The 24,331-nt window shown below is 44.5% G+C and overlaps 3 protein-coding genes across 7 annotated transcripts in view; 2 read left to right on the forward strand and 1 right to left on the reverse strand.

Annotated features, from left to right (window-relative positions):
* Positions 1 to 1,210: 1,210 nt before the first annotated feature.
* Positions 1,211 to 1,801, forward strand: LOC311055808 (rho-related GTP-binding protein RhoA-A-like; the record flags this gene model as incomplete). Its single annotated transcript, XM_084072076.1, has 1 exon — positions 1,211 to 1,801. The coding sequence occupies one exon, from the start codon at positions 1,211 to 1,213 to the stop codon at positions 1,799 to 1,801; it is 591 nt and encodes a 196-aa protein (XP_083928202.1).
* Positions 1,802 to 5,203: 3,402 nt separating this feature from the next.
* fbxl18 (F-box and leucine-rich repeat protein 18) overlaps positions 5,204 to 24,331 on the reverse strand; it is a 41,565-nt gene continuing 22,437 nt past the window's right edge. Inside the window, exons 4-9 of the mRNA XM_084043145.1 lie at positions 19,227 to 19,362; positions 16,414 to 16,629; positions 14,522 to 14,778; positions 13,415 to 14,023; positions 6,244 to 6,462; positions 5,204 to 5,450 (exon numbers count right to left, since the gene is read on the reverse strand). Of these exons, the coding sequence (XP_083899271.1) occupies positions 5,267 to 5,450; positions 6,244 to 6,462; positions 13,415 to 14,023; positions 14,522 to 14,778; positions 16,414 to 16,629; positions 19,227 to 19,362 (1,621 nt within the window). The 3' untranslated portion in view covers positions 5,204 to 5,266. The remainder of the gene's footprint in view (positions 5,451 to 6,243; positions 6,463 to 13,414; positions 14,024 to 14,521; positions 14,779 to 16,413; positions 16,630 to 19,226; positions 19,363 to 24,331) is intronic.
* Positions 20,791 to 24,331, forward strand: part of LOC311035120 (uncharacterized protein) — a 47,088-nt gene continuing 43,547 nt past the window's right edge. For 4 of the 5 annotated variants that reach the window (XM_084043200.1, XM_084043198.1, XM_084043201.1 and 1 more), the window contains exons 1-2: positions 20,791 to 20,914; positions 23,226 to 23,434. In XM_084043200.1, coding sequence (XP_083899326.1) covers positions 23,231 to 23,434 — 204 coding nt within the window. In that variant the 5' untranslated portion in view covers positions 20,791 to 20,914; positions 23,226 to 23,230. Of the gene's footprint in view, positions 20,915 to 21,840; positions 21,899 to 23,225; positions 23,435 to 24,331 lie in introns of all 5 variants that reach the window. The other variant, XM_084043199.1, reaches the window with a different exon arrangement.

Here is a 24,331-nt window from a genome sequence, read left to right on the forward strand (position 1 = left end):
TAATAATTGTCATTGTGCATCTCAGAAATTGCCAATTTAATAGTCCTTACAACTTTGTATTCATCATCCTTAATTGACAATAAATGTTTTACAAGAAAAAAAAACAGACTAACTAAGAACGATATGTCAGACAGATGCAGACACGCATTTCCAACGTGCATGGTTCCTGAGTAGGCCGTAGGGTTGGGATCCGGAACTGGAGGAAACCGGACCATTAAGAGGGAATCGTTAAGGAACCGGAATCGTTAAAACTAGACCGGTCAACGAGGCCGTAGACCGGTCTAGTATTATATGAATAGTGGGGGTACTACTACTAAGTTAAGCTGGCAGCATTGTCAAGTCCAATTTTTTTCGGCTTCGTCAGGGCTTACCGAACAAAAGTTCTTAAATTTGCAGCTCTGCTCTGAGTTCTGAATGTTAGACCCGCCCACTGTATACAATATATGGAACAGTGAGTGATTTTAACCCCAGATGATCAGATGTTTACCTCAACCTCCAACGTGCTTTGTCCCGGCGTAGACAAATACAAATCTTACAATGAATGCATGACATCTCTCTCTGTCCGTCCGTCTGTGTGTAGTTCACGCATCTCAAGAACCGTCCGTCCGACTCGGATCGTACGGTCCGACGACTTGAAACTTGGTGCGCGCCAGAGCCTTCTATTGGAGAGTTACGTCAATGAGGGGCAGAAACAGAGGCGGTCACGTGGTTTATGGAAACTCGAAATAGTGACAAACGCTCATAGACTCCAGTGAATTCCGTACACTACCCGGTTCAGGGCTTTGTCACTATTCTCCAATAGAAGGCTCTGTAGAAGACTGGCCCGATGAAGTGAACGGAGGTGACGCAGCTCTCCTTATATGGCTGCCAGCCGATCCAGCCGATATGCCAACACAGATCTCCATATATGGGCATAAAATAGACACAGGCAGGCAGACAGACAGACAGATACAGAAATCTCCATATATGGGCATAAAGGGACACAGACTGACAGACAGGTTCCATGTGTGGGTATATACTGATGAGTGAGGAACTCCATATTTGGGCATGGCTGACATCATAGTGACGATGACGCGAGCACAGAGGAAGCTCAACTATAAAACCAGCCCACCCAAGAGTGTGAGGTCAGTATTGAGAGTAGTGACCCTGACATCACTCAGAATAAAAGTTTCACTAGTGTTAACACCATAACCATTCTGCATCGTACGCTATGACAGCAATTAGGAAGAAGCTGGTGGTAGTGGGAGATGGAGCCTGTGGCAAGACGTGTCTACTCATTGTGTTCATTAAGGACCACTTCCCAGAGCACTATGTGCCTACGGTGTTCGAGACCTACGCCACTGACATCGAAGTGGACAAGAAACAGATCGTGCTACTGCTTTGGGACACCGCCGGTCAAGAGGAATACGACAGACTACGTCCTCTCTCCTACCCGGATACCGATGTCGTCCTTATGTGCTTCTCCTTCGACAGTCCGCCTAGTCTCGCGAACATCCTAGGGAAGTGGGCCCCGGAGGTCCAACACTTCTGCCCTACTGTTCCTGTTGTCTTGGTGGGGAATAAAAAGGACCTGCTCGACGACGAGTACACCCGCAGGGAGCTGGCCAGGATGAAGGAGGAACCCGTGACACCGGAGCAGGGGCGTGAGATGGCAAACAAGATCGGTGCCTTTGGATACATGGAGTGCTCTACCAAAACAAAGGAGGGTGTGAGGGAGGTTTTTGAGATGGCCACCAGGGCGGCCATCTCAAAACCTCGACGACGGGTTAAAAGGAAAAGAGATGCATGTGTTCTACTGTAAATGGGAGCATGAGACCTGCTTCCAGCATGGGGGTCGAGGGTGAAAGTGGGGGAGGATGGTAAGATAAGGTTAAATCCCCCCACTCTCCCAACCCACCCACAAAAACCTTTTTAACTAAAGGTAATGTCTTAAGTGCATTAACCCTGGCATCCCTGTTTTGGGCAGGACATTAATTTACAAAATAGCAAACATAGATCTACATATTGTGGATCTTGTGTATGTGTAAGTTTATTTAATTCTATGGAATATATTTTGATCTCCTTTTGCCATGTTTTTGGTTATTTTGAAACATTTAAAAAATAATATAGGAAATTATTGTTTTTCTTTAAAGATTTTAAATATACAGTATGTACTGCAATTTGTGTGTATGGGGGTAAAAAACAGGAATATTTGTACAACTACTTTTTTGTCAAATCGAGAAATCAATAAACATAAAATATGTAAAAAGAAAATCGACATCTTGAAGATGGATCATCGCGGCCCTCACACCTATACGTTGCACCGCTGATCCGACATGTCTGAGTAAGTGTTGGTGACTTTGTCAGAGTACCTGTTGTACCCGTCCCTTTTGTGGCCATATATGGAGATTTATGTATCTGCTGTGTCCTTTTTATGCCATATATGGAAATCCTTGATGTCATTAGTATATGCCCATACCCTGTATATTGGCATGCCCATACAGTATATTAACACATTGTTTGGATCGGCGGTTCTCGACAACTGTGACACCGTGGTCCGCCCGCCCGCCGACCGGTCCTCCCTGCTGCGGCTACACGGCCCTCACACCTATGTTGCAACGCCGGTCCGACCGATATGCCCATATATGGAGTGCCCTGATGTCATCGGTGTATGCCCATATATCGGCGTGCCCCCTCTTGTCCTTTTAATGGCCATATATGGAGATGATCCCTGATGTCATCAGCATATGCCCATATCGCTATGCGACCCTCACACCGACAGACATTTTGTTCAGACATATCTTTTCACTTAAAAACGTTTCAGGATGACAATTCAGTTCAAGTTCTAGAGACACAATCTCAATATTTAAAACTATATAATCTCAACATCGCCTTGAAAAGGCTTTCCTATGATGTAAACAACCATCAAATAAAACAATTGCAGCTCTGCATAGATAGAGGAACAGCAGCAATATTTAAGGCCAACAAAAATGAAAAATATAAATAAAAAAAAATCCTTCCTATCATTGTTAAGCAGAATTCACCAAGCGTTGGATTGTTCACCCACTAATAGGGAACATGAGCTGGGTTTAGACCGTCGTGAGACAGGTTAGTTTTACCCTACTGATGATGTGTTGTTGCAATAGTAATCCCGCATTTGCCCATGATATGCAGATCCCTGATGTCATCAGTATATCGGTATGCCCATATATGGGCATGCCCCCTTTTGTGCCCATATATGGAGCTGACTGATATGTTTGCGCCTGATGCCATAACACATTGACGTGAGGTTAGACAACACACTCCATATGTGGCCGTAGCCACATTGGGAACTCCTTATATGGTTCTGGCTGAGTCATGGTGATATGAGTGTGACCACGAGGGCTACCCGTCTCCCCGCCCGCCCTCCAATTTCAATATAGGATTCATCGTACAACTAGACCCTTATTAGGGTCCTCTGAAGCAGTACAGTACACTTCCCTCAACTACCTGTAGCTATCTATACGCGTAGTGTGTTTCTGTAATGTTTATGATGGACCCCCATGACAGACAAAGTATTAAACACCAGTTTTAAGGAGTTTATTACAACATTCACATACTGTACACTATAGACAGAAATCACACAGTGGATCCCATTTTACTAGCCTGGAATCCAGACCCATTCGCCTGCTTGATTCCCATAGCTGCACGTTCCTCCGCTCGCACCCGAATTTAATAAGGGAGACGCTCTTGGGCTGGTACGGTATTTATCTAACTCAAGACGACGGCCAGACGGAGCATTACTCGTTTTAAACTTACAGTATAGGCCCCGTTCAGACGACAACAGTCTCTAGAGAAAACACAGCGAAATAAACTCAAATCACATGTGCCTTCCGTTTAGACAGCAAGGGCGTTTTCGGTGGTTTGAAAAGGCAAAAAAGTTAAACCCCCTTCCAGAGTGGAAATCTTTGAAAATCCTCCGCCTCGGATCTCCATGTAAACAGGCAATATGGGGGACTAATGCTATCACATTAAGTAAACAAACAGCTGTGATAGGAAGTAGAACGGAAGTGGTTCTACGCATGTGTGACCGGTGTATCTGACAGCACGCCACCTGGCCACCTGGCATGCACACTACAGCGTTTTTCAATCACTGTTGTGTCTCCGTGTAAACGCAGAATAAAAGGTGAGAACGTAACGGCACTTTGTCGTTTTCTGTTCTGATCGTTACCGATGTAAACGTGACCTTAAACAGCACATTAAAATATGTATCTGAAAACATTTGAGGTGAAAAACAAGCCTCTATCTCTCCTGACGAGAGGCAAACGGCTGCGCTGGTGCGCTCAGCATGTGTCTTTAGATCCCATAGTCCCGAGTGGATGGGGGCGCGGTCGGTTGCTACATGGTTGCATCTGTGGTTGGTTTGACCAGCGTTTTCATTTAAAAAATGAGCTGGCCAGCTAGCAAAAAAAATCATTTTACCACGACTTTCAAACATGCTGCAGACAAACCCTTGTTACTTTTCAGGATTCAAATTCAAAAACATCAAAAGTAGCAGATCAACAAGCTCAAAACGCGTCGCTTCGCGCCTCGTTTTGAGCTTGTAGATCTCCTACTTTCGATGCTTTTGTGTAACGCTGTAGTACAATCACCTGAGGGTGTTAATTTACGGGGGAAAAAAACACAAAAAGTTGAAATATGGAGATAAGAGGTTTCTGCCCGACAGCAACGACTTACAAATGACCAATATTTGCACAAACCCCTGAGGTCAAAGGTTCACACACTACTCAGCCCTGGACTAATGTTTGAATCATTTGGGGGATGTGGGAGTAGGAATCCCGGAACTGGAATCAGAATGTCAATGTCACCATTAGGGATGGGACGATAATCGTTATCGTTTATCGTGATAGATTTGTGGAGATTTTAATTTATCGTGAACTTGTCTTCCGTCATACACCAGGATGAATTAACTTTTGTTGAGCTGCAAATTCAGTACCACTTAAACCCTGTATACTTTGATAGAACTGACCTGTAAAGAGCGCATTTGGTGCGCTCTGATTTCACTCTACACAAATCGATTTGCCAAAAATAGCAGATCTTCAAGCTCAAAACGCGTTGCAACGGAACGCGTCGTGAGCTTGTACATCGGCTAGTTTTGGCGAACGTCCACCCCCCCCCCCCCCCCCCAGAATAAGGGATGCTGGGGGTTCACAAAAGTGCCATTTTAAGTTTCAAGCATTTTTTGGCAATTCGTTTTTGCAACAATAATCGTGACATCGTGTCATTTTCCTAACGGTCCCGTCGCTAGTCACCGTGGTGCTAGCCTAGCAGTAGCACTAGCAGCGGTTGGGGGCGGGGCTTGGGCCACGCGGCTCTGGAACAGCGTGATGTGGTCCAGCAGAGTGAGCGGGATGTCTCTGATGACAAGAGGCAGGTCTTCGTGCTGCAGTGGATAGATGACCACGCTGAGCGCTGCCCGCTCTGCCGAGAACCTGGAGGAGGACACAGGAAGGAAGGAAGGAAACACACAAGCAGAGAGACCTCGATCAGCGTTGTCGGATTGTCTGCGAGAGAAATAAAGCAACCAGGAGGTCTATGAAAACAAGCCCAAAAGAAGAGACTATTATAGGCCTCATGAGCACTTTAAACCTACTGTATATATCCATCAGATATAGGTTTGTATGTAAATGTAAGCCCTACTTTATTCAAACAAAATTCACACAACAGTGTATAACTAGTGTTGTGCAAAAAATAGTGAAAATAGCCACCTTGTAAATCTGCAATTTTCACAGTTATTTTGAATTGGTCTCCCCCTTTTTTGTGTTTTTTGTGTGTGAAAATCGATGATTTTATTCAAATCCAATTCGCTTCGCGCCGCGTGTAGACAAATATTGTACTTTTACTCCACTACAATTATTTGAAAACTTTAGTTAATTGTTACTTTGCAGATATAAATTATTACATTATAAAGCATACTTTAACCACTTTAGCCCTATTTTATACATCTGCTATTTGAAAATAGCAGATGTATCTGCTATTTGCTATTTGAAAATAGCAGATCTACAAGCTCACAACGCGTCGCATGGCGACGCGTTGTGAGCTTGTAGATCTGCTATTTTCAAACATCTTAGTACTTTTACTTTTGGTACTTTAAGTACATTTTGATGCCAATACTTTTGTAATTTTACTCAAGTAACATTTTGAACACAGGTCTACTTTTACTTAAGTAAGAAATGTGAGTACTTTTTCCACCACACATACACACACACACACACACACACTGACCTGTCCAGTAACACTCTCTGTAGTGTGCGACACGCCGCCAGCGTCCCGCCCATGAACATGTGACACACCGTGACGGAGTGGCAGCGCGACATGAAGGTTTCCGTGGCGATGGGGTCAAAGGTGCCGCTGCGCGACACCACGCACACGCGCTGCAGCTGAGGGCAACACGAGAGGGCCTCGAAGAACGCCGCGTTGGCGTTCAGGTGCGGCTGCTCCAACCTACACACACACACACACACACACACACACACACACACACACACACACACACACACACACACACACACACACACACACACACACACACACACACACACACAGGTTTGTAATACTATACTCGTAAGCAGTGGTGGAAAAAGTACTCAACTTACGTACTTAAAGGACAACTTTGTTTTTTTACAACAAGGGTTACAAGCAGATTCACGTTTTGGCCTATACAGTTCAAGAGTTATAGGCCAAAACGTGAATCTGCCTGTTACAGCACCACCATGAGGCTGATTTGAAAAATGTAGGGTGGCATTTCTTCCTTGGCCTAGTGGGGATGTGCGTACAAAGTTTCACGGAAATCAGAGGCTGCGTTCATGACTATTTACCAATGGATCAAGTGCCCCCGCCCCCCAGTTAAAAATCACTATAACGATAGAAACATGATTTTTTTTTAACACTCATCTTTTAATTATTATCATTACAAACTAATAAAATAACCCTTGTTGTAAAAAAAAAAGCTGTCCTTTCAGTTAAAATATCAAGACCTTTACACTGAATAAAAAACTTTTTTAATACCTATTTACATTATTTTTAGTTCTAGGTACAAACTATGGTATGTAAGTAAACAGCAAATAAACACGAGTATTTCACTTGATGAATTGTGCACACAGAAGGAAGGTACTAGGCATAGCATATTCCGAAATTGTAAGACTAGATAGATATTAACTCTGGCAGTGATCTGGCTGCGATCTACTGTAGATGCAGTCTGGCTGTGATCTGGCTGTGATCTGGCTGTAGTCTGGCAGCAGAACTGCTGTGATCTGGCTGCAGTCTGGCTGCAGTCTGGCTGTGATCTGGCTGTGACTTGACTGTGATCTGGCTGTGATCTGGCTGTGACCTGACTGTGATCTGGCTGTGATCTGGCTGTGACTTGACTGTGATCTGGCTGTGACCTGACTGTGATCTGGCTGTGATCTGATTGCAGTCTGGCTGTGATCTGGCTGTGGCCTGGCTGTGATCTGATTGCAGTCTGGCTGCAGTGTGGCTGTGATCTGGCTGTGATCTGGCTGTGACCTGGCTGTGATCTGGCTGCAATCTGGCTGCAGTGTGACTGCGATCTGGTTGCAGTCTGGCTGCGATCTGGCTTTGATCTGGCTGGAATCTGGCTGCGATCTGGCTGCAGTCTGGCAGCGATCTGGCTTTGATCTGGCTGGAATCTGGCTGTGATCTGACTGTGATCTGGCTGCGATCTGGCTGCAGTGTGGCTGTGATCTGGCTGCAGTCTGGCTGTGATCTGGCTGTGATCTGGCTGCAGTGTGGCTGTGATCTGGCTGCGATCTGGCTGCAAGTGTGGCTGTGATCTGGCTGCAGTGTGGTTGTGATCTGGCTGTGATCTGGCTGTAGTATGGTTGCAGTGTGGCTGAGATCTGGCTGTGATCTGTCTGTGATCTGGCTTTAAGGCTGGTACACACTGCAAGACCTTAAAGTGGTCGGGGGGTCATCTGATCGTTAAGCATAACACACTGCAGGAGTTTATTTCTTGAAATCGGCTGTCATAATATCGTTGTGGTCTTCACAACACGATTGATCCCCGACAAGGGCTGACACACTGTAGGATAGTTCACTAGGATGCTATCTCCAGAGTCAGACCCAATACATACATTTGTGTTTATTCCAATTCATTTTAATCGACGTATCCCGTGATATGCCTCTCTCCCTCTCCCCCCGGGCCCTCTCTCTCTCCCCCCTCTCTCGCTCTCTCTCTCGCTCGCTCGTCAAGAGCGCAGAAGCGGTCAGTGCCATGTCTGCTTATTATAAGCGACTTTGGGATTGTTTTTCTGTAAAGTTGCTTGAAAGTGTAGTTGTTTTTTTGGCCTTGTTTCCTAATGTTGTTTGAACCAGTTGTTCTCAAACATTTTCATGGCAAGGACCCCCAAATTAATAATAATAATTAATTGTCCACAGAGGCGCAGACCTCCCTCCCCCTTCTGAAAACATGTTGTGCCATAGACCCCCATTCAAGATCTGTGTGGATTTTGTAAATATTCCACCCCCCCCCAAAAAAAATGTCTTCTTTAAAAATAGCCTATCTACAACGTGAGCTTGTAGATCGTCTATGTTCAAGTATCCAATGTATTTGTATAGGCTTAAAGTGCTCATAGTCGCTTTTGCTGGGCTTGTTTTCACAAACCTGGTTGCTTATTTCTCTCGCAAAATCTGGCAACACAGACAACGACACACACACACACACACACACACACACACACACACACACACACACACACACACACACACAGAGAGAGAGAGAGAGAGCGCTCGCTCTCGCTCTCTGTCTCTCTCTCTCTCTCTCTCTCTCTCTCTCTCTGTACAATTCCTCTAAAATAAACAGCCCACCAGGCTCGCTCACTTTCTCATTTTGTTTTATAATGTTAACTTATTAGAGGACTGGACGGTAATATTGCGGTAGGGACTGTTTGTTGTGGTCAGGTCCAGCGACGCTTATAGCCACGGTGGCTGTAATGTGCTCTCATTGGCTGTAGCGTGCATCTCCTGGCAAGGTGCTCGCAGCCCCGTTCATAGTGTATGATATTGTCTGTTGTCCTGTCCCAGACAGAGATGAATATCTAACAATTTAGATATCTGAAAACGGTCGGAAAGCCGTCGCAGAACGGAGAATCGCGGCCACATCGGGTCGCAGAGCCTTTCACACACACACAGAGCATTATCTCGCCGATCAAAGGCCAATCTGCGTCAGGTCGGGAGGTTTTGTCGGCGAGCGCCAAAAAATGTCGGCGACAGCAATATCGGACCTAATGTCTTGCAGTGTGTACCAGCCCTTAAGGCAGGTACATTGCAGGACATTTGGTCCGATGTTGCTGTCGCCAACCTTTTTTGGCGCTCGCCGACAAAACCTCCCGATCTGACACAGATCGGTCTTTGATCGGCGAGCTAATGCTCGCTGTGTGTGAAAGGCTCCGCGAGACGATATGGCCGCGATTATCCGCTCTGCGACGGCTTTCCGACCGTTTTCAGATAACTACCCTGTTAGATATTCAGATGTGTCCCAGACAGGACAGCAGACAATATCGTACAGTATGAAAGGAGCTGCGACCACCTTGCGAGGAGATGCACGCTACAGCCAATGAGAGCACATTACATCCACCGTGGCTATGGAAGGTCTGTGGACCTGACCACAACAAACAGATCCTCATCATCCCCCGCATAGTTACCGTCCAGTCCTGTATTAAGTTAAACATTATTATAAAACAGAATGAGAGCGAGCGAGCCACTCTCATTCTGTCTTATAATAATATTTGAGACTATTGCACAGAGATAAAGAGAGAGAGAAAGACACAGAGAGCGAGCGACGGTGTGTGTGTGTGTGTGTGTGTGTGTGTGTGTGTGTGTGTGTGTGTGTGTGTGTGTGTGTGTGTGTGTGTGTGTGTGTGTGTGTGTGTGTGTGTGTGTGTGTGTTGTGTGTGTGTGTGTGTGTGTGTGTGTGTGTGTGCAGTGGCGTCGTTAGGGGTGGGCTTCGGTGGCTATAGCCACCAATGTTTTGTCCAAAGCCACCAATAAAAAAAAATTAAAAAATTAAAAATTAAAAGTTTTTTTTTTTTTTTTGAATTATATATCTATCACCCTAACCTAACCCTACCCCTAACCCTAAAACCGAAATAAAGTAACAAAAAATGGGGGAAAAAGCACCCTAATCCGCGAAATCCGCGAAAAAAATCGCGCGCGCGCGGGAGGAGGGGCATGTGCCCATTGCCTGCGGGGCTAAGCCCCCGACCTAGTAGAGACCTAGCGACGCGTCTGTGTGTGTGTGTGTGTGTGTGTGTCGTTGTCTGTGAGTGTTGCCAGATTTTGCGAGAGAAATAAGCAACCAGGTTTGTGAAAACAAGCCCAACAAAAGCGACTATGAGCACTTTAAGCCTATATACAAATACATTGGATACTTGAAAATAGACGATCTACAAGCTCACGTTGTAGATAGGCTATTTTTAAAGAAGACATTTTGGGGGGGAAAAAAACATTGTGGAATATTTTCCAAATCCACACAGATCTTGTATGGGGGTCTATGGCACAACATATTTTCAGAAGGGGGAGGTCTGCGCCTCTGCGGACAATTAATTCTTATTATTAATTTGGGGGTCCTTGACATGAAAATGTTTGAGAACTGGTTCAAACAACATTAGGAAACCAGGCCAAAAAAGCAACTACACTTTCAAGCAACTTTACAGAAAAACAATCCCAAAGTCGCTTATAATAAGCGGACATGGCAGCACTGTCACTGACTGCTTCAGCGCACTTGACGTGCGAGAGAGAGAGAGAGAGAGAGAGAGAGAGAGAGAGAGAGGGGGGGGGGGAGAGGGGGAAAGGCATATCACGGAATACGTTGATTAAAATGAATTGGAATAAACACAAATGTATGTATTGGGTCTGACTCTGGAGATAGCATCCTAGTGAACTATCCTACAGTGTGTCAGCCCTTGTCGGGGATCAATCGTGTTGTGAAGACCACAACGACATTATGACAGCCGATTTCAAGAAATAAACTCCTGCAGTGTGTTATGCTTAACGACCAGATGACCCCCCGACCACTTTAAGGTCCTGCAGTGTGTACCTGCCCTAACTCTGGCAGTGATCTGGCTATGATCTGGCTGTGATTTGGCTGGGATCTGGCTGGGATCTGGCTGCAGTCTGGCTGTGATCTGGCTGGGATCTGGCTGCAGTGTGGCTGTGATCTGGCTGTGATCTGGCTGTGATCTGGCTGCAGTCTGGCTGTGATCTGGCTGGGATCTGGCTGGGATCTGGCTGCAGTCTGGCTGTGATCTGGCTGTGATCTGGCTGCAGTCTGGCTGTGATCTGGCTGGGATCTGGCTGCAGTCTGGCTGTGATCTGGCTGGGATCTGGCTGCAGTCTGGCTGTGATCTGGCTGGGATCTGGCTGTGATCTGGCTGCAGTGTGGCTGCGATCTGGCTGCGATCTGGCTGCAGTCTGGCTGGGATCTGGCTGCAGTGTGACTGCGATCTGGCTGCAGTCTGACTGTGATCTGGCTGTGATCTGGCTGCAGTGTGGCTGTGATCTGGCTGTGATCTGGCTGTGATCTGGCTGCAGTGTGGCTGTGATCTGGCTGTGAACCACACTGCATTAGACATTAAGGGCAGGTACACACTGCAGGAGATTTGGTCCGATATTGCTGTCGCCGACATTTTTTGGCGCTCGCCGACAAAACCTCCCGATCTGACACAGATCGACCTTTGATCTGCGAGCATTAGCTCGCTGTGTGTGAAAGGCTCAGCGAGACGATTTGGCCGCGATTATCCGCTCTGCGACGGCTGTCCGACCGTTTTCAGATATCTACCATGTTAGATATTCAGATATGTCGCAGAGAGGACATCAGACAATATCATACAGTGTGAAAGGAGCCGAGACCATTCTGCGAGCAGATCCACGCTACAGCCAATGAGAGCACATTACAGCAACCGTGGCTAGGGGAGCGTCGCTGGATCTGACCACAACAAACAGTCCCTACCACAATATTACCGTCCAGTCCTGTATTAAGTTAACATTATAAAACTAAATGAGAGAGTGAGCGAGCCTGGTGGGCTGTTTATTTTAGAGGAATTGTACAGAGAGACAGAGACAGAGCGAGAGCTCTCTCTGTGTGTGTGTGTGTGTGTGTGTGTATCTGTGAGTGCAGCATGCCTGTGACACAAGCTGTGTCTGAACAGCGTTGCCAGATGTTGCGAGAGAAATAAGCAACCAGGTCTATGAAAACAAGCCCAAGATAAGGCCACTTGAGCACTTTAAACCTATTTACAAATACATTGGATATTTGAAAATAGCCAATCTACAAGCTCACGTTGTAGATAGGCTATTTTTAAAGAAGACATGGGGGGGGGGGGGTTGTGGAGTATTTTCCAAATCCACACAGATCTTGTATGGGGGTCTATGGCACAACATATTTTCAGAAGGGGGAGGTCTGCGCCTCTGCGGACAAATATTGATGTGGCTGTGATCTGGCTGTGATCTGGCTGCGATCTGGCTGCAGTCTGGCTGTGATCTAGCTGTGATCTGGCTGTGATTTGGCTGGGATCTGGCTGGGATCTGGCTGCAGTCTGGCTGTGATCTGGCTGGGATCTGGCTGGGATCTGGCTGCAGTGTGGCTGTGATCTGGCTGTGATCTGGCTGTGATCTGGCTGCAGTCTGGCTGTGATCTGGCTGGGATCTGGCTGGGATCTGGCTGCAGTCTGGCTGTGATCTGGCTGGGATCTGGCTGGGATCTGGCTGCAGTGTGACTGTGATCTGGCTGTGATCTGGCTGTGATCTGGCTGGGATCTGGCTGTGATCTGGCTGCAGTGTGGCTGCGATCTGGCTGCAGTCTGGCTGGGATCTGGCTGCAGTGTGACTGCGATCTGGCTGCAGTCTGACTGTGATCTGGCTGTGATCTGGCTGCAGTGTGGCTGTGATCTGGCTGTGATCTGGCTGTGATCTGGCTGCAGTGTGGCTGTGATCTGGCTGCGATCTGGCTGCGATCTGGCTGTGATCTGGCTGCAGTCTGGCTGCGATCTGGCTGCGATCTGGCTGCGGTGTGGCTGTGATCTGATCTGGCTGCAGTGTGGCTGTGATCTGGCTGTGATCTGGCTGCGATCTGGCTGCAGTCTGGCTGTGATCTGGCTGTGATCTGGCTGCGATCTGGCTGTGATCTGGCTGCGATCTGGCTGCAGTCTGGCTGTGATCTGGCTGCAGTCTGGCTGCGATCAGGCTGCAGTCTGGCTGCGATCTGGCTGCGATCTGGCTGCAGTGTGGCTGTGATCTGATCTGGCTGTAGTGGGGCTGTAGTGTGGCTGCAAGTCTGGCTGTGATCTGGCTGTAGTGTGGCTGTGATCTGGCTGTGATCTGGCTGTAGTCTGGCTGTGATCTGGCTTTTGTTCAAATAGTGAATGAAGTACATTCTAACCTGAGCTCCCGCAGTTGTGTGCAGTGTCTGAGAGTGTCCAGCAGGGCGGCAGTGTAGCTCATGGTCTTTAGGGAGCCCAGGTTGGCAAGCGATAAAGTGTGTAGGTCTTTGGAGCCCTTAGCCAGCTGTAGCAGCCCCGTCCCTTTAAGTATCCCCGGCAGACCCGCCAACGTCAGGCGACACAAGCGGGGCAACGCCTCCAGCGCCGCCACGTGCACGTCCCCGACTCCTCTGGCCCAGGCGCACACGCCGCGTGGCTCGGCGCACGCACGCGTGCACGGCTCCAAGCGCGGCAGGACGGAGATGAAACCGGGGCAGATGATCTCGAGGGCCTCCAACGAAGGGCAGCCACTCACGAGCTGCGCCAGCCCAGAGGCGGCGCTGTCCCTGGCTAAGGAGGTGTTGTCGATCTCCGGCCTGTACGTCTGGACGCCCACGCGGGCCGTCTTCTTCAACCCCAGCAGCAGCGAGGAGGGCGAGGTGGCGTGCACGGAGAGGTGGGCGCCGGAGCCGTCGGACACGGCGCAGGCGGGCAGCGCCAGCGAGCGCAGGTGTCTCAGCTTGGACAGGCTGGCGCACAGGTGCGTCTCTCCGCCGAGGCCGGGCGTGCTGCAAGGTTATTATAGTTAACGAAAACCATCGAAACAACGAAAACTAAAATTGAAAAAACATTTTCGTTAACTGAACTAAATAAATAATACAATAACTAGAATAAAAAATAAAAAAACGATAACTAACTGAAACTGTATTGTGTGTTTACAAAACTAACTAAAACTGGCTAACTGAAATTATTGAAATAAATTACTTAGTTTTCGTTTATTTGTAAGGTTTTTGGGAGGATATGAATTTATTGATTACGCTGTAATAATTTTATATATAAATAAATGCTAAAGTTTTACTACTTACCTTTTTCAATCCTGCACCTGACAAATAACCCAAAGTATAAAAAAAATACACTAAAACTAATAAAAACTAACTAAAACAAAGCATTTTCAAAAATAAAAACAAATAAAAACTATCAAATCCACTCTAAAAACTGAATTAGAAAAAAATGAATAAAAAAGAACTAAAACTAAAGTAAAATGAAAAATCCCAAACTATTGTAACCTGTCGTGGTGGTAGTGCGTGTGCATGAGGTTGAGGTGTCTGAGGTTGCAGCAGTGGAGCGCCAGGCGGCTCACGGTCCCGGCGAACAGCTGGTCTTCCCCTCCCCCGCACTCCGGGTAAGGGGTGTGGCTTATCCCGCTCAGGTTGAGGCTGACCAGTCGCGTGGCGTCCTTCACCCCGCCCTCCAGCAGCGATTGGAAGAGCTGTGCGCGTAGCGCCGGGGAGCGGCTGAAGCTCAGGTGCTTGGGGCTGTTGCCCTGCGGGGTTTGAAATGGTTCATTAAAATTGGTTAAAAGGAGGTTAAAGTCTGTTATATGAATGTTATGTATTGGTGTAAAAAAAAAAGTGTTTTGGTTATAAGGTTAAAGCACTGTATTGCGATCACAGGTGATTATGTTAAAGGTAGGGTAAGTGATATTTTTTGGTTAAAACAAAAAGTATTTTGTTAAAAGGTTAAAATACTATATTCTGATAGTAGTCATTGCTATAGAGTGTTTTTTCAGTAACAGATGTCTCCCTGTCTCTCCAGCTCTTTAATAAACAAAAAATACATTTTTCGGTAGGTGTCAAAATCTCAGCCAATCAGGAGAAAGTACCCATTTTTAAGCTTAATTTGTATAGTGTTCCAGTTCCAATTTTGCCTGCTCATTTCTTAGTGTCATCACTTTCACTTGTTTACTGAAACTGAAACTGAAACGAAAATGCATTTTCTGTTTAATACAGAGCTGGAGAGACAAGGAGACTCCTAATACTGAACAAACACTCTATAGCAATGAGTACTATCAGAATATAGAGCTATTTAACACTTATTTTAACCAAAGCAAATCACTTACCCTACTTAACTATTTTACTGCCATTGACATGATAACGCGTCAATTGGTACTACTGCCATTGACATGATAACGCGTCAATTGGTCCACAGTGCCATTGACGCGTTAGATGCGCTTTGAAAAAAGTATATTATAAAAAAATAAATTCAATCAGAACCAGGAGATAACGTGTCCGAAGATTTCGACTCCTATCCACTTCCTGGTTAACTTATTACTTAAAAAGCCTCTATCTCGGCTCCTGTGTTTATTTATTATTTATTGGGGAATTTTGTCAAAATATGCGATTTTCAACGGCGTATAAAAAGCGAACGGGAGGTCGCGATGACATTTTTTTCTTTTTGTTGCGGAAGCACAGTGAAACCCTCCGTGATCAGGGGATCGATCATACTGGAGATAAATATTCTGTGACTACTTGAAAAGGTAAGAAAATCGATAAAATCGCTGGCACTGGGCCAGTGTTGATTTTGTCGACTAAAACTATGACGAAAAATGTTCGTCGACTACCTTTTTTCACTGCCGAAAACTAAATAAAAACTAAGCTATGATGACTAAAACTAAGACTAAATATATTGACAATTTTATCAACAAATAAAAACTAGACTAAAATGCTAGTGAGGGATCCAGTAGAACTAAAAGACAAGTCATTTTATGGTTGGTTGCGCTCGGGTGTTGCGCTCTGAAAATAGCAGATCTACAAGCTCACAACGCGTCGCGCTGCGACGCGTTGTGAGCTTGTAGATCGGCTATTTTCAGCATGCAACCAAGTGTAAAATCAGCCATTACGACGCCGTCAAGGCACCGCCAAAATACATTTTAGTCTACTAAATCAACAGTTGAATTAGTCGACTATAATCTTATGATATTTAGTCGACTAAAACTAGACTAACCGTAAAACATTTCAGATTACTAAAATATGACTAAAACTAAATGGAATTTTATTCAAAAGACTATGACTGAAACTAAATCAAAACGTTGCTGTCAAAATCAACACTGACACTGGGCAAACACAGCCAGAAATAAGTCTGGCGCCGAAAGAGTTAATTGACAGGCCCTCCTCCTTACCTGCAGGGCGCGCTCTAGGGACCGAGGGTCCAGCCAGGAGCGAGGAAGCTGCAGGGCCTCCAGGTCGCCGTGGTGCCCCAAGCTCTGGGCCAATGAGGCGGCGGCGGACCAGTGGGCGGGGTTGGGACCGGGGATGGACACCAGGAAGACGCGGAGGTGCTCCGGAACGCGGACGCTGAACACGGCCAGGTAGAGGAGCAGCAACGTCTGGTTGACCTGGGAACAGGAAATAACCAGTTACACAAGTTACACAAGTTACACACGCTCATATATATATTTATCGCTGTCGGGCAAAAACCAGAGCACATTTTGTGCACATCTTTGAATACATATATATATATTAAATTCAAATCTTTGCTTCTGGAGGTCCCTGGAAAAAAATATTGTATAAATGTTCGCTTTAAAAAATATATATATTCAAAGATTTGCACACATTTGTCACGATTTTTCTAAAATAGCAGATCTACAAGCTCATAGCGTGTTCAAAGATTTGCACACATTTTCTCTAAAATAGCAGATCTACATTTATTTAGAGGTCCTCCATTATCATCACTTCGGGTGGGCTGGTATAAGAACGTACGTCCAGTCGTGAAAGTTACATCATACAAAGGTTTATTATAGAAAGGTTCACAGCATCAGAAGATAAGCAGGCAGCATAGTGAGCAGCAACAATGGTCCGAATTCTCTCTCCTCTCTCCTCTGCATGGCCCTTATATAGAGCACCGAAGTCTGACGTAATTTACAAATCCTACCTGGTTCGCGGTTTTCCACCCCCGTTCTGAATCCCCATAGACGTCTTTAATATCGCGTCAAATAAGAACTGTGTTGCAAAAATAAACACATGACACCGGCGGTTTGACTCTTATGGATATGAAGCATCAACTGACGGTGAGAAAACGCTGATGTTACTTCCACCGAATTAGTTACATTTTCGCCAGAAACAGACTGTATCAAATATGAGTGACTGACTATCATAAACGAGTGGTTCTCAAACTTTTTCATGTCAAGGACCCCCAAATTGACACTTATTAGCCCGCGGACGCCCATTTGAAAAGATAAGCCAGGGACCCCCATAAGAGAAGATTTTTACGGCTCTCGCAGTGATTCTCAATCATTGTAATCTAAGGACCCCCCCAGTTTGACATGCATTAGGCTACGGACCCCCATTTAATGGCATTTCTATCTCTGGGACCCCAATTCATATTGTAAAATCAATGTTAATTTAACTCTGAGAGTGTACAAATGGAACCAAATGGACCCGTTGGGTCCATTTGGTTCCATTTGTACACTCTCAGAGTTACAGACCCATAAGGGTCCATTTGGTTCCTATAAATTATTTAGCTGGGGACCCCCTGGTATCCCCTCAAGTACCCCTGGGGGTCCCCGGACCCCACTTTGAGAACCAATGTCATAAACGATATCTGACAATATCGCAGAGACAGTTTGTTTATTTTTGGACCACAATTCTTATATGGGACTATTCTAAGATGACCCAATGTTATTCTCCATAGAGAAATTACTTTACGAACCAGGGGATGAACGACAGACATCAGGACCTCTGTACTCTATATCGGTTCCGGGGCTCCCAGAATCTATGTCCCCCTCCTTCCTGACTCGTGGCACCTCCCTGTCTCCCCACTTCTCTGAGGGGTCATGCGTCATTATTACACAACATTTGTTCTTTTCCTTACTCTCAGTGGAACACAGAAAGCACACAAACATGTTTATCTGACATTTTAGTACGACATGAGATTCACCTTTATAAACACTCTCCATGTCTCCTAATGTCTCCTAATGAAACGTTTTGAGGCAGGAGACAGTGAATCTAGGGTAAGCGTACCCTAGATTCACTGTCTCCTGGATCAAAACTTTTCCATAACTTTTCCAAAGTATTTTACCCCATTTCCAGGACTATAGAAATCATACAGTGCAATAATGAGACTCTTAAACCAGTCTGCCATCAATGCCCCAAGACAGACTCGAACGAAGGCGTCACGTGACAAAAAGAACAGATCTACAAGCTAACGACGTATCAAGTAACACTGCATTTTACCCATCTTTCACGTGATGTTAGACAAAAACAACGTATTTCGTTGCTGTCGGGCAGAAACCTCTTATCTCCGTACAGTCCTCCGTAAGTTTAAAACTTTTTGTGTTTTTTCGTAAATCATACAGCGTCACACAAACGCATCAAAAGTAGCAGATCTACAAGCTCGAAACGCGGCGCGAAGCGACGCGTTTCGAGCTTGTAGATCTGCTACTTTTGCCATTTTAGAATTTGAATCCTGGACATAATGAGGTTTCCACCCGACAGACACGATAGCCAAAGATTTCCCCACGGAATTTCATGACCGTGGGGACCCTGCCTCTCTTCCTTCTCCTCATTGTGCAATACTCTCCTCTCTCTCTCTCTCTCTGTCTGCCTCACACATTCCTTCATCCGTGGTCCTCCCTACCAGAATCCAGATGTTTCTCTGTCTCTTCTGTTTCTGCCATTACGGCCGGGGGAAGCATCTGCACTGTTTTAAACCTTTACTTGCTTCTACACAAGCTCATAGCGTGTTCAAAGATTTGCACACGTTTTCACGATTTTTCTGAAATACCAGATCTACAAGCTCATAGCATGGCACTCGGTGCCATGTTTTTATTGATTTTAAGTAGCCTTTTCTTAGTGTTTTTTTTTCCTAATAATGATGTTTTTCTTTCTCCTCCCACCCCCATGTAAAGCGTCTTTGTGTACTTAGAAAAGCGCTATATGAATTTTAGATATTATTATTATTATTTTTATTATTATTATTATAATAATAAATCACCTCTCCTGGGGCCAGTCTAGCGGTGAACTCCTCCAACTGTTGGTAATGCGGCACGCTACTCTGGCCCACCATCAACTGGCAGCACACGCTGGCGCCCTCTCTGGTCACCTCTGGAATATCAAACTGCAGTGCCAGCCTATGAGCAGAAATACACACGCACACACACACACACACACACACACACACACACACACACACACACACACACACACACACACACACACACACACACACACACACACACACACACACACACACACACACACACACACACACACACACACACACACACACACACACACACACACACAGAGGGTGGGAATAAAAAAGGTGGAAAAAGAAAAAATGATATGTACAAGAATAATAACTAAAACGGAAAAACAACTGGGAAAACTATTATGAACGGGTGGGTTTTGAGGGTGGTTTTGAAGGAATGTAGGGAGGGGGAGTGTATTCCAGAGGGAGGGGGCAGCCACAGAAAAAGCCAAGGTTCCGAGCTTGGTCCTGAGAACAGTGTTAATTCTGACATCAGATTTTGATGTAGTTTTAGTCATAGTCTTTTCTTTTGATATCAAATTCTATTTAGTTTTAGTCATTTAGTAAATGGTAAATGGTGCATTTGTATAGCGCTTTTATCCAAAGCGCTTTACATACATTTTGCATTACAATCACCCATTCACACACACATTCATACACCGATGGCGGAGGAAACCATGCAAGGCACCAACCTGCTCATCGGGAGCAATTAGGGGGCAATTAGGTCTTGCTCAAGGACACTTCGACACTAACTCTGGGGGAGCGCCCCAACCCGGGATCGAACTGGGAACCTTGCAGTTTCCAGTTCACTCTACCCGGCCACTCTACCCCTGACCCTACCCTCTTCCACTGTCGCCTGAAATGTTTTAGTCATCTGAAATGTTTTAGTTTTAAGGGCCGTTCACACTGAGCACTATAACTATAGGCTATAACTATAAAAAATATTTGTTTTAAATCAAGTGGATGGCAGAGTTCACAACAACTATAAAAAAACATACATGGTGAACAATATAGTTATAGTTATCGTTACAGTGCTCAGCGTGAACAGCCCTTTACTCTAGTTTTAGTTGACTAAATATCAGAAGATTTTTGTCATCTACAGTCAGTCTATTTAGTTGAGTGAAGTGTATTTTGACAGGCCATGATGGCGTCGTAATGCCTGATTTATACAGTATACGTGGCTGCATGCGGATAGTAGCCGATCTACAAGCTCACAACAAATGGCAGAGCGATGCGTTGTGGGCTTCTAGACTGGCTACATTCAGAACATGACACCCACGCACAACCAAGCATAAAATAACTTGTCTTAGTTCTACTGGATCTCTTCTCCACAAGTCCCTCACTAGCATTTTGGTGTAGTTTTTATTTGCTGACTGAAATTGTCAACATAGGGACTTGGTGTACGTGGCATATTTACTGTGTGTGTGTGTGTGTGTGTGTGTGTGTGTGTGTGTGTGTGTGTGTGTGTGTGTGTGTGTGTGTGTGTGTGTGTGTGTGTGTGTGTGTGTGTGTGTGTGTGTGAGAGAGAGATGGGAGTAGTCTCAGCCTGTCTCGGATATAATTAAGGGGAGCTAAACAATCTTGTGAATCACTGCTCTATAGACCTAGCTTTGACCAACTAGACATCACTATATTCTCCTCTGAAACAAAAGGTAATTATGGTTTTGAATGTTTTATTAGTTTTTATTTGTCATTCATTTTGACTTCAAGTTTTAATCAGTTTTTAAAGCCAATGTGCCAGTTTCATTTTACATTTTGTGAAAAAAAGGTTTTAGTTATGTTTTTTTATTAGATTTAGTGTTGGTTTTAGTTTTTTGATTGTAATATCTGGCATTCAGTGGTGGGATTTAAGAAATATCGTGAAAATAGCAGATCTACAAGCTCTCAACGCATTGTGAGCTTGTAGATTTGGTATTTTTGCTATATTATTAAAGAAAAAAATTGGATACTGACAAAAAATAAAGGAACAGTTGCAGTTAGCTATTGTTTTTTTGTGAAGCCTAGTTTATGTTTTAATTTCAGTTTAAGGTAGGGTAAGTGATATTTTTTTGGTTAAAACAAAAATGTTTTTGTTAAAAGGTTAATATTCTGTTAGAAAGCATAATAGAGCAGTTATTCAATAACAGACAGGGGTCTCCCGGTCTCTCCAGCTCTTTAACAGAGGTGGACAGTAACGGAGTACATTTACTTGAGTACTGTACTTAAGTACATATTCTGAGGATCTGTACTTTACTTGAGTATCAGATGTCTTTGATACTTATTACTCTTTCTTACTCGAGTACATTTTCCCCCTACAATGCAATTGGCCACACATTGTATTCGTCAAAGAAGGAACCCTATCCAATGTTCCCTGTAGCGTGCACCCACGCACACACGGCCGAACAATGAAAAAATCCCTGCTGAAATCTGTCTCGCACCTAAAAAAGCAATCACTCAGTCTGTGTCAGTGCAGCCAGGACGGGTGTGTGTGTGTGTGTGTGTGTGTGTGTGTGTGTGTGTGTGTGTGTGTGTGTGTGTGTGTGTGTGTGTGTGTGTGTGTGTGTGTGTGTGTGTGTGTCCAATATTGCCTCAAATCCAGCAAACAGCCCAAACAAAGTAGTCCATTGAAGTAGATAGGGACAACTCTTATTGTCGAGGTAAGCACAACATTTTAGATCCCTTTAGAGCAGGGGTTTTCAACAGGTGGTCCGTGGACCACTTGTGGTCCCTGAAGGTATTGCATGTGGTCCCTGACCATGTTGCAATATGTTTTTTTCTTCTTGTTCCATGGAACAGTGCATATTATCGACATGATGACATGTCAATGTTGTCAGTTTCTGAGTCGGAGGTCGGAGGTCAAGAAATTCCACAAAAAAAGGGAGTTAGACTCTCAAGAAGGGGAAGTGTACCGGATTGCCTGACGGAGTCATCATTATTAGGAAATGTGGCCATATAATTGCATGTGTCTGTGTAGTCCATGGACCACTCAAAGCACTAATCTTAGCTCTAATCTCACCCAGCACAACAGTGGTACCCAGGTTGATTCTTAATCTTAATTCTTAATCAGGGTGGTGTTCCCTGGATCACAATCAGTTGAGAACCCCTGCTTTAGAGAGTTTAAAACTTTAAATCTCACTGGAGTTTAGGCTAGCACTAGCATTTAGCACATAGCAGTGACATATGGTACTTTTTTGCCTTGAATATTCTTGAAAGGGAAAGAGTGACATGCTTTGTTTTTTGCCTTGAAAAAAATGCATGCGCCTTGAATGGGGAAACGTTTTTATTTTATTAGGACTCATAAAATCACAAAATGTCCCTGGGCTGGGACCCATTCAAATGACCACTCGTGGGTCCTGACACCCACTAACTACAATTAAAACCTAACATCACTGCTGCTGCTTAGATGAGGAGTTATTTTGTTGCATTAGCATTGCTGAGGTTTTAGACATATTTTAGTTTGTTCAAGACAGTATATTTAAATGTAATATTTTGTGGTTATTTGGTTATTTTGTGCTGCACCACTAGTCTATAAAGATATTAATTTAGATTACTCGTTTTGAACCAATGCTGCACTAATTTGACTTGTGATTTTAAAAAGCCATATACAAAATTACAGCAATTCATTGATGTGAAAAATAAGAAATGTACTTTTACTTTTACTTGTTGTACTTAAGTATTTTTAAAAGCATTTATTCTTGAATACTTAAGTACATTTAAAAGCAAGGACTTTTTTTACTCTTACTTTAAGTTCTCAAACTTTTTCATGTCAAGAACCACCCAAAATGATATGTATTATTTGTGCTGCGGACCCCCATTTCAAAAATATGTTGTGCCAGGGACCTCCTCAGATTTGAGTTAAAAATGTTTGATTTGAAAAAAAGGGGGGAAAAGCTAGATTAACACATTTAGCTGGGGACCCCCTGGTATCCTCCCCCCTTTGAGAACCAATGGTCTACACAATTAACCCTATATTCTCCTGTTCAGGATCCATGCTGCAGAAGATGATGATGAGACTCACTGTGTGCTTGTTGTTCCTGAGCTGTGTGTTCTGCCTGGCGACAGGACAGACACACAACAGCTACAGCCAGATGGAACGTCGCCTGAAGAAGTTTGTTGATCTGGCTCTGAATAAAGCTAATCAACAACTTGATTATGGACATCTGAACTTCTTTGCAATCGGTGAAGTAGCAAAGGTAATATCCTCCTATTCATTTCATTCATCGTGTTTTGAATAATTATTTTTGCATTGTGTTTTGTTTTAATGAATGTAGCTTTACGTTATGATAGAGTAAGTGTGCTCTCTTGTGAAATACATATCAGAACTGTTCCAATGTATCTGCTGGTAACTTAAAGCAGCACTATGTAACTTTCCTCTTCTACCCTGGATTTTAACCTGGTTTCCTGCGCAAGTGCTGACAATTCTACCATTGAACTAATAGAGCCGGCCTGCTTGCTCAGGGGATAAATTGAAATAAGGACGTAAATAAGGACGTAAGGACTCCTTAGCTAAGAGAGAGATGAAGCAAGGAACATCACTACATATTGTATAGGTGTGTTGCAGATTAAACCTTTTCATACTGTAGATTTAAAAGATAGCTTCTTAGACTTGTTTGACATCACTATCATCAGTGTGGTGTAAATGAATGTTTTTTTTGTTTGTTTACACATCATCTTTTCTATTAATAGGTTGGATGTTAACCCATTAAAACCAGGAAAGCATCTGTGTCATTTTAGATTTTAACCACTTTAACCATTATTTTAGACTTTGGCTATTTTTGAGATTTTTGTATCTCAAATCTTTGCTTCTGAGGGTTCCTGGAAGACATTTTTTTCAGATAGTGGTCCACGGCCAAATACATATAGTTTTGGGGGTTCTTGACATGAAAAAGTTTGAGAACCACTGATATAGAAACGTTTTTCAGAAAACTGATTTATAAGACATTTGTAGAATCGGGTCCTCGGGTCTTAATGGGATAATGTGCATTTTTAGACATTTAACCACGTAATCCCTCAATACTTACTAAACTTGAGCTTTGCCTCCGTACGTGGTCAGCTCGTTTTTCCCTCTACACCAAGCTCTTCACCGAAAA

The sequence above is a fragment of the Gymnoscopelus microlampas genome (genome assembly GCF_963454915.1).
Source record: "Gymnoscopelus microlampas genome assembly, chromosome: 2".
NCBI classification, from domain to species: Eukaryota; Metazoa; Chordata; class Actinopteri; order Myctophiformes; family Myctophidae; genus Gymnoscopelus; species Gymnoscopelus microlampas.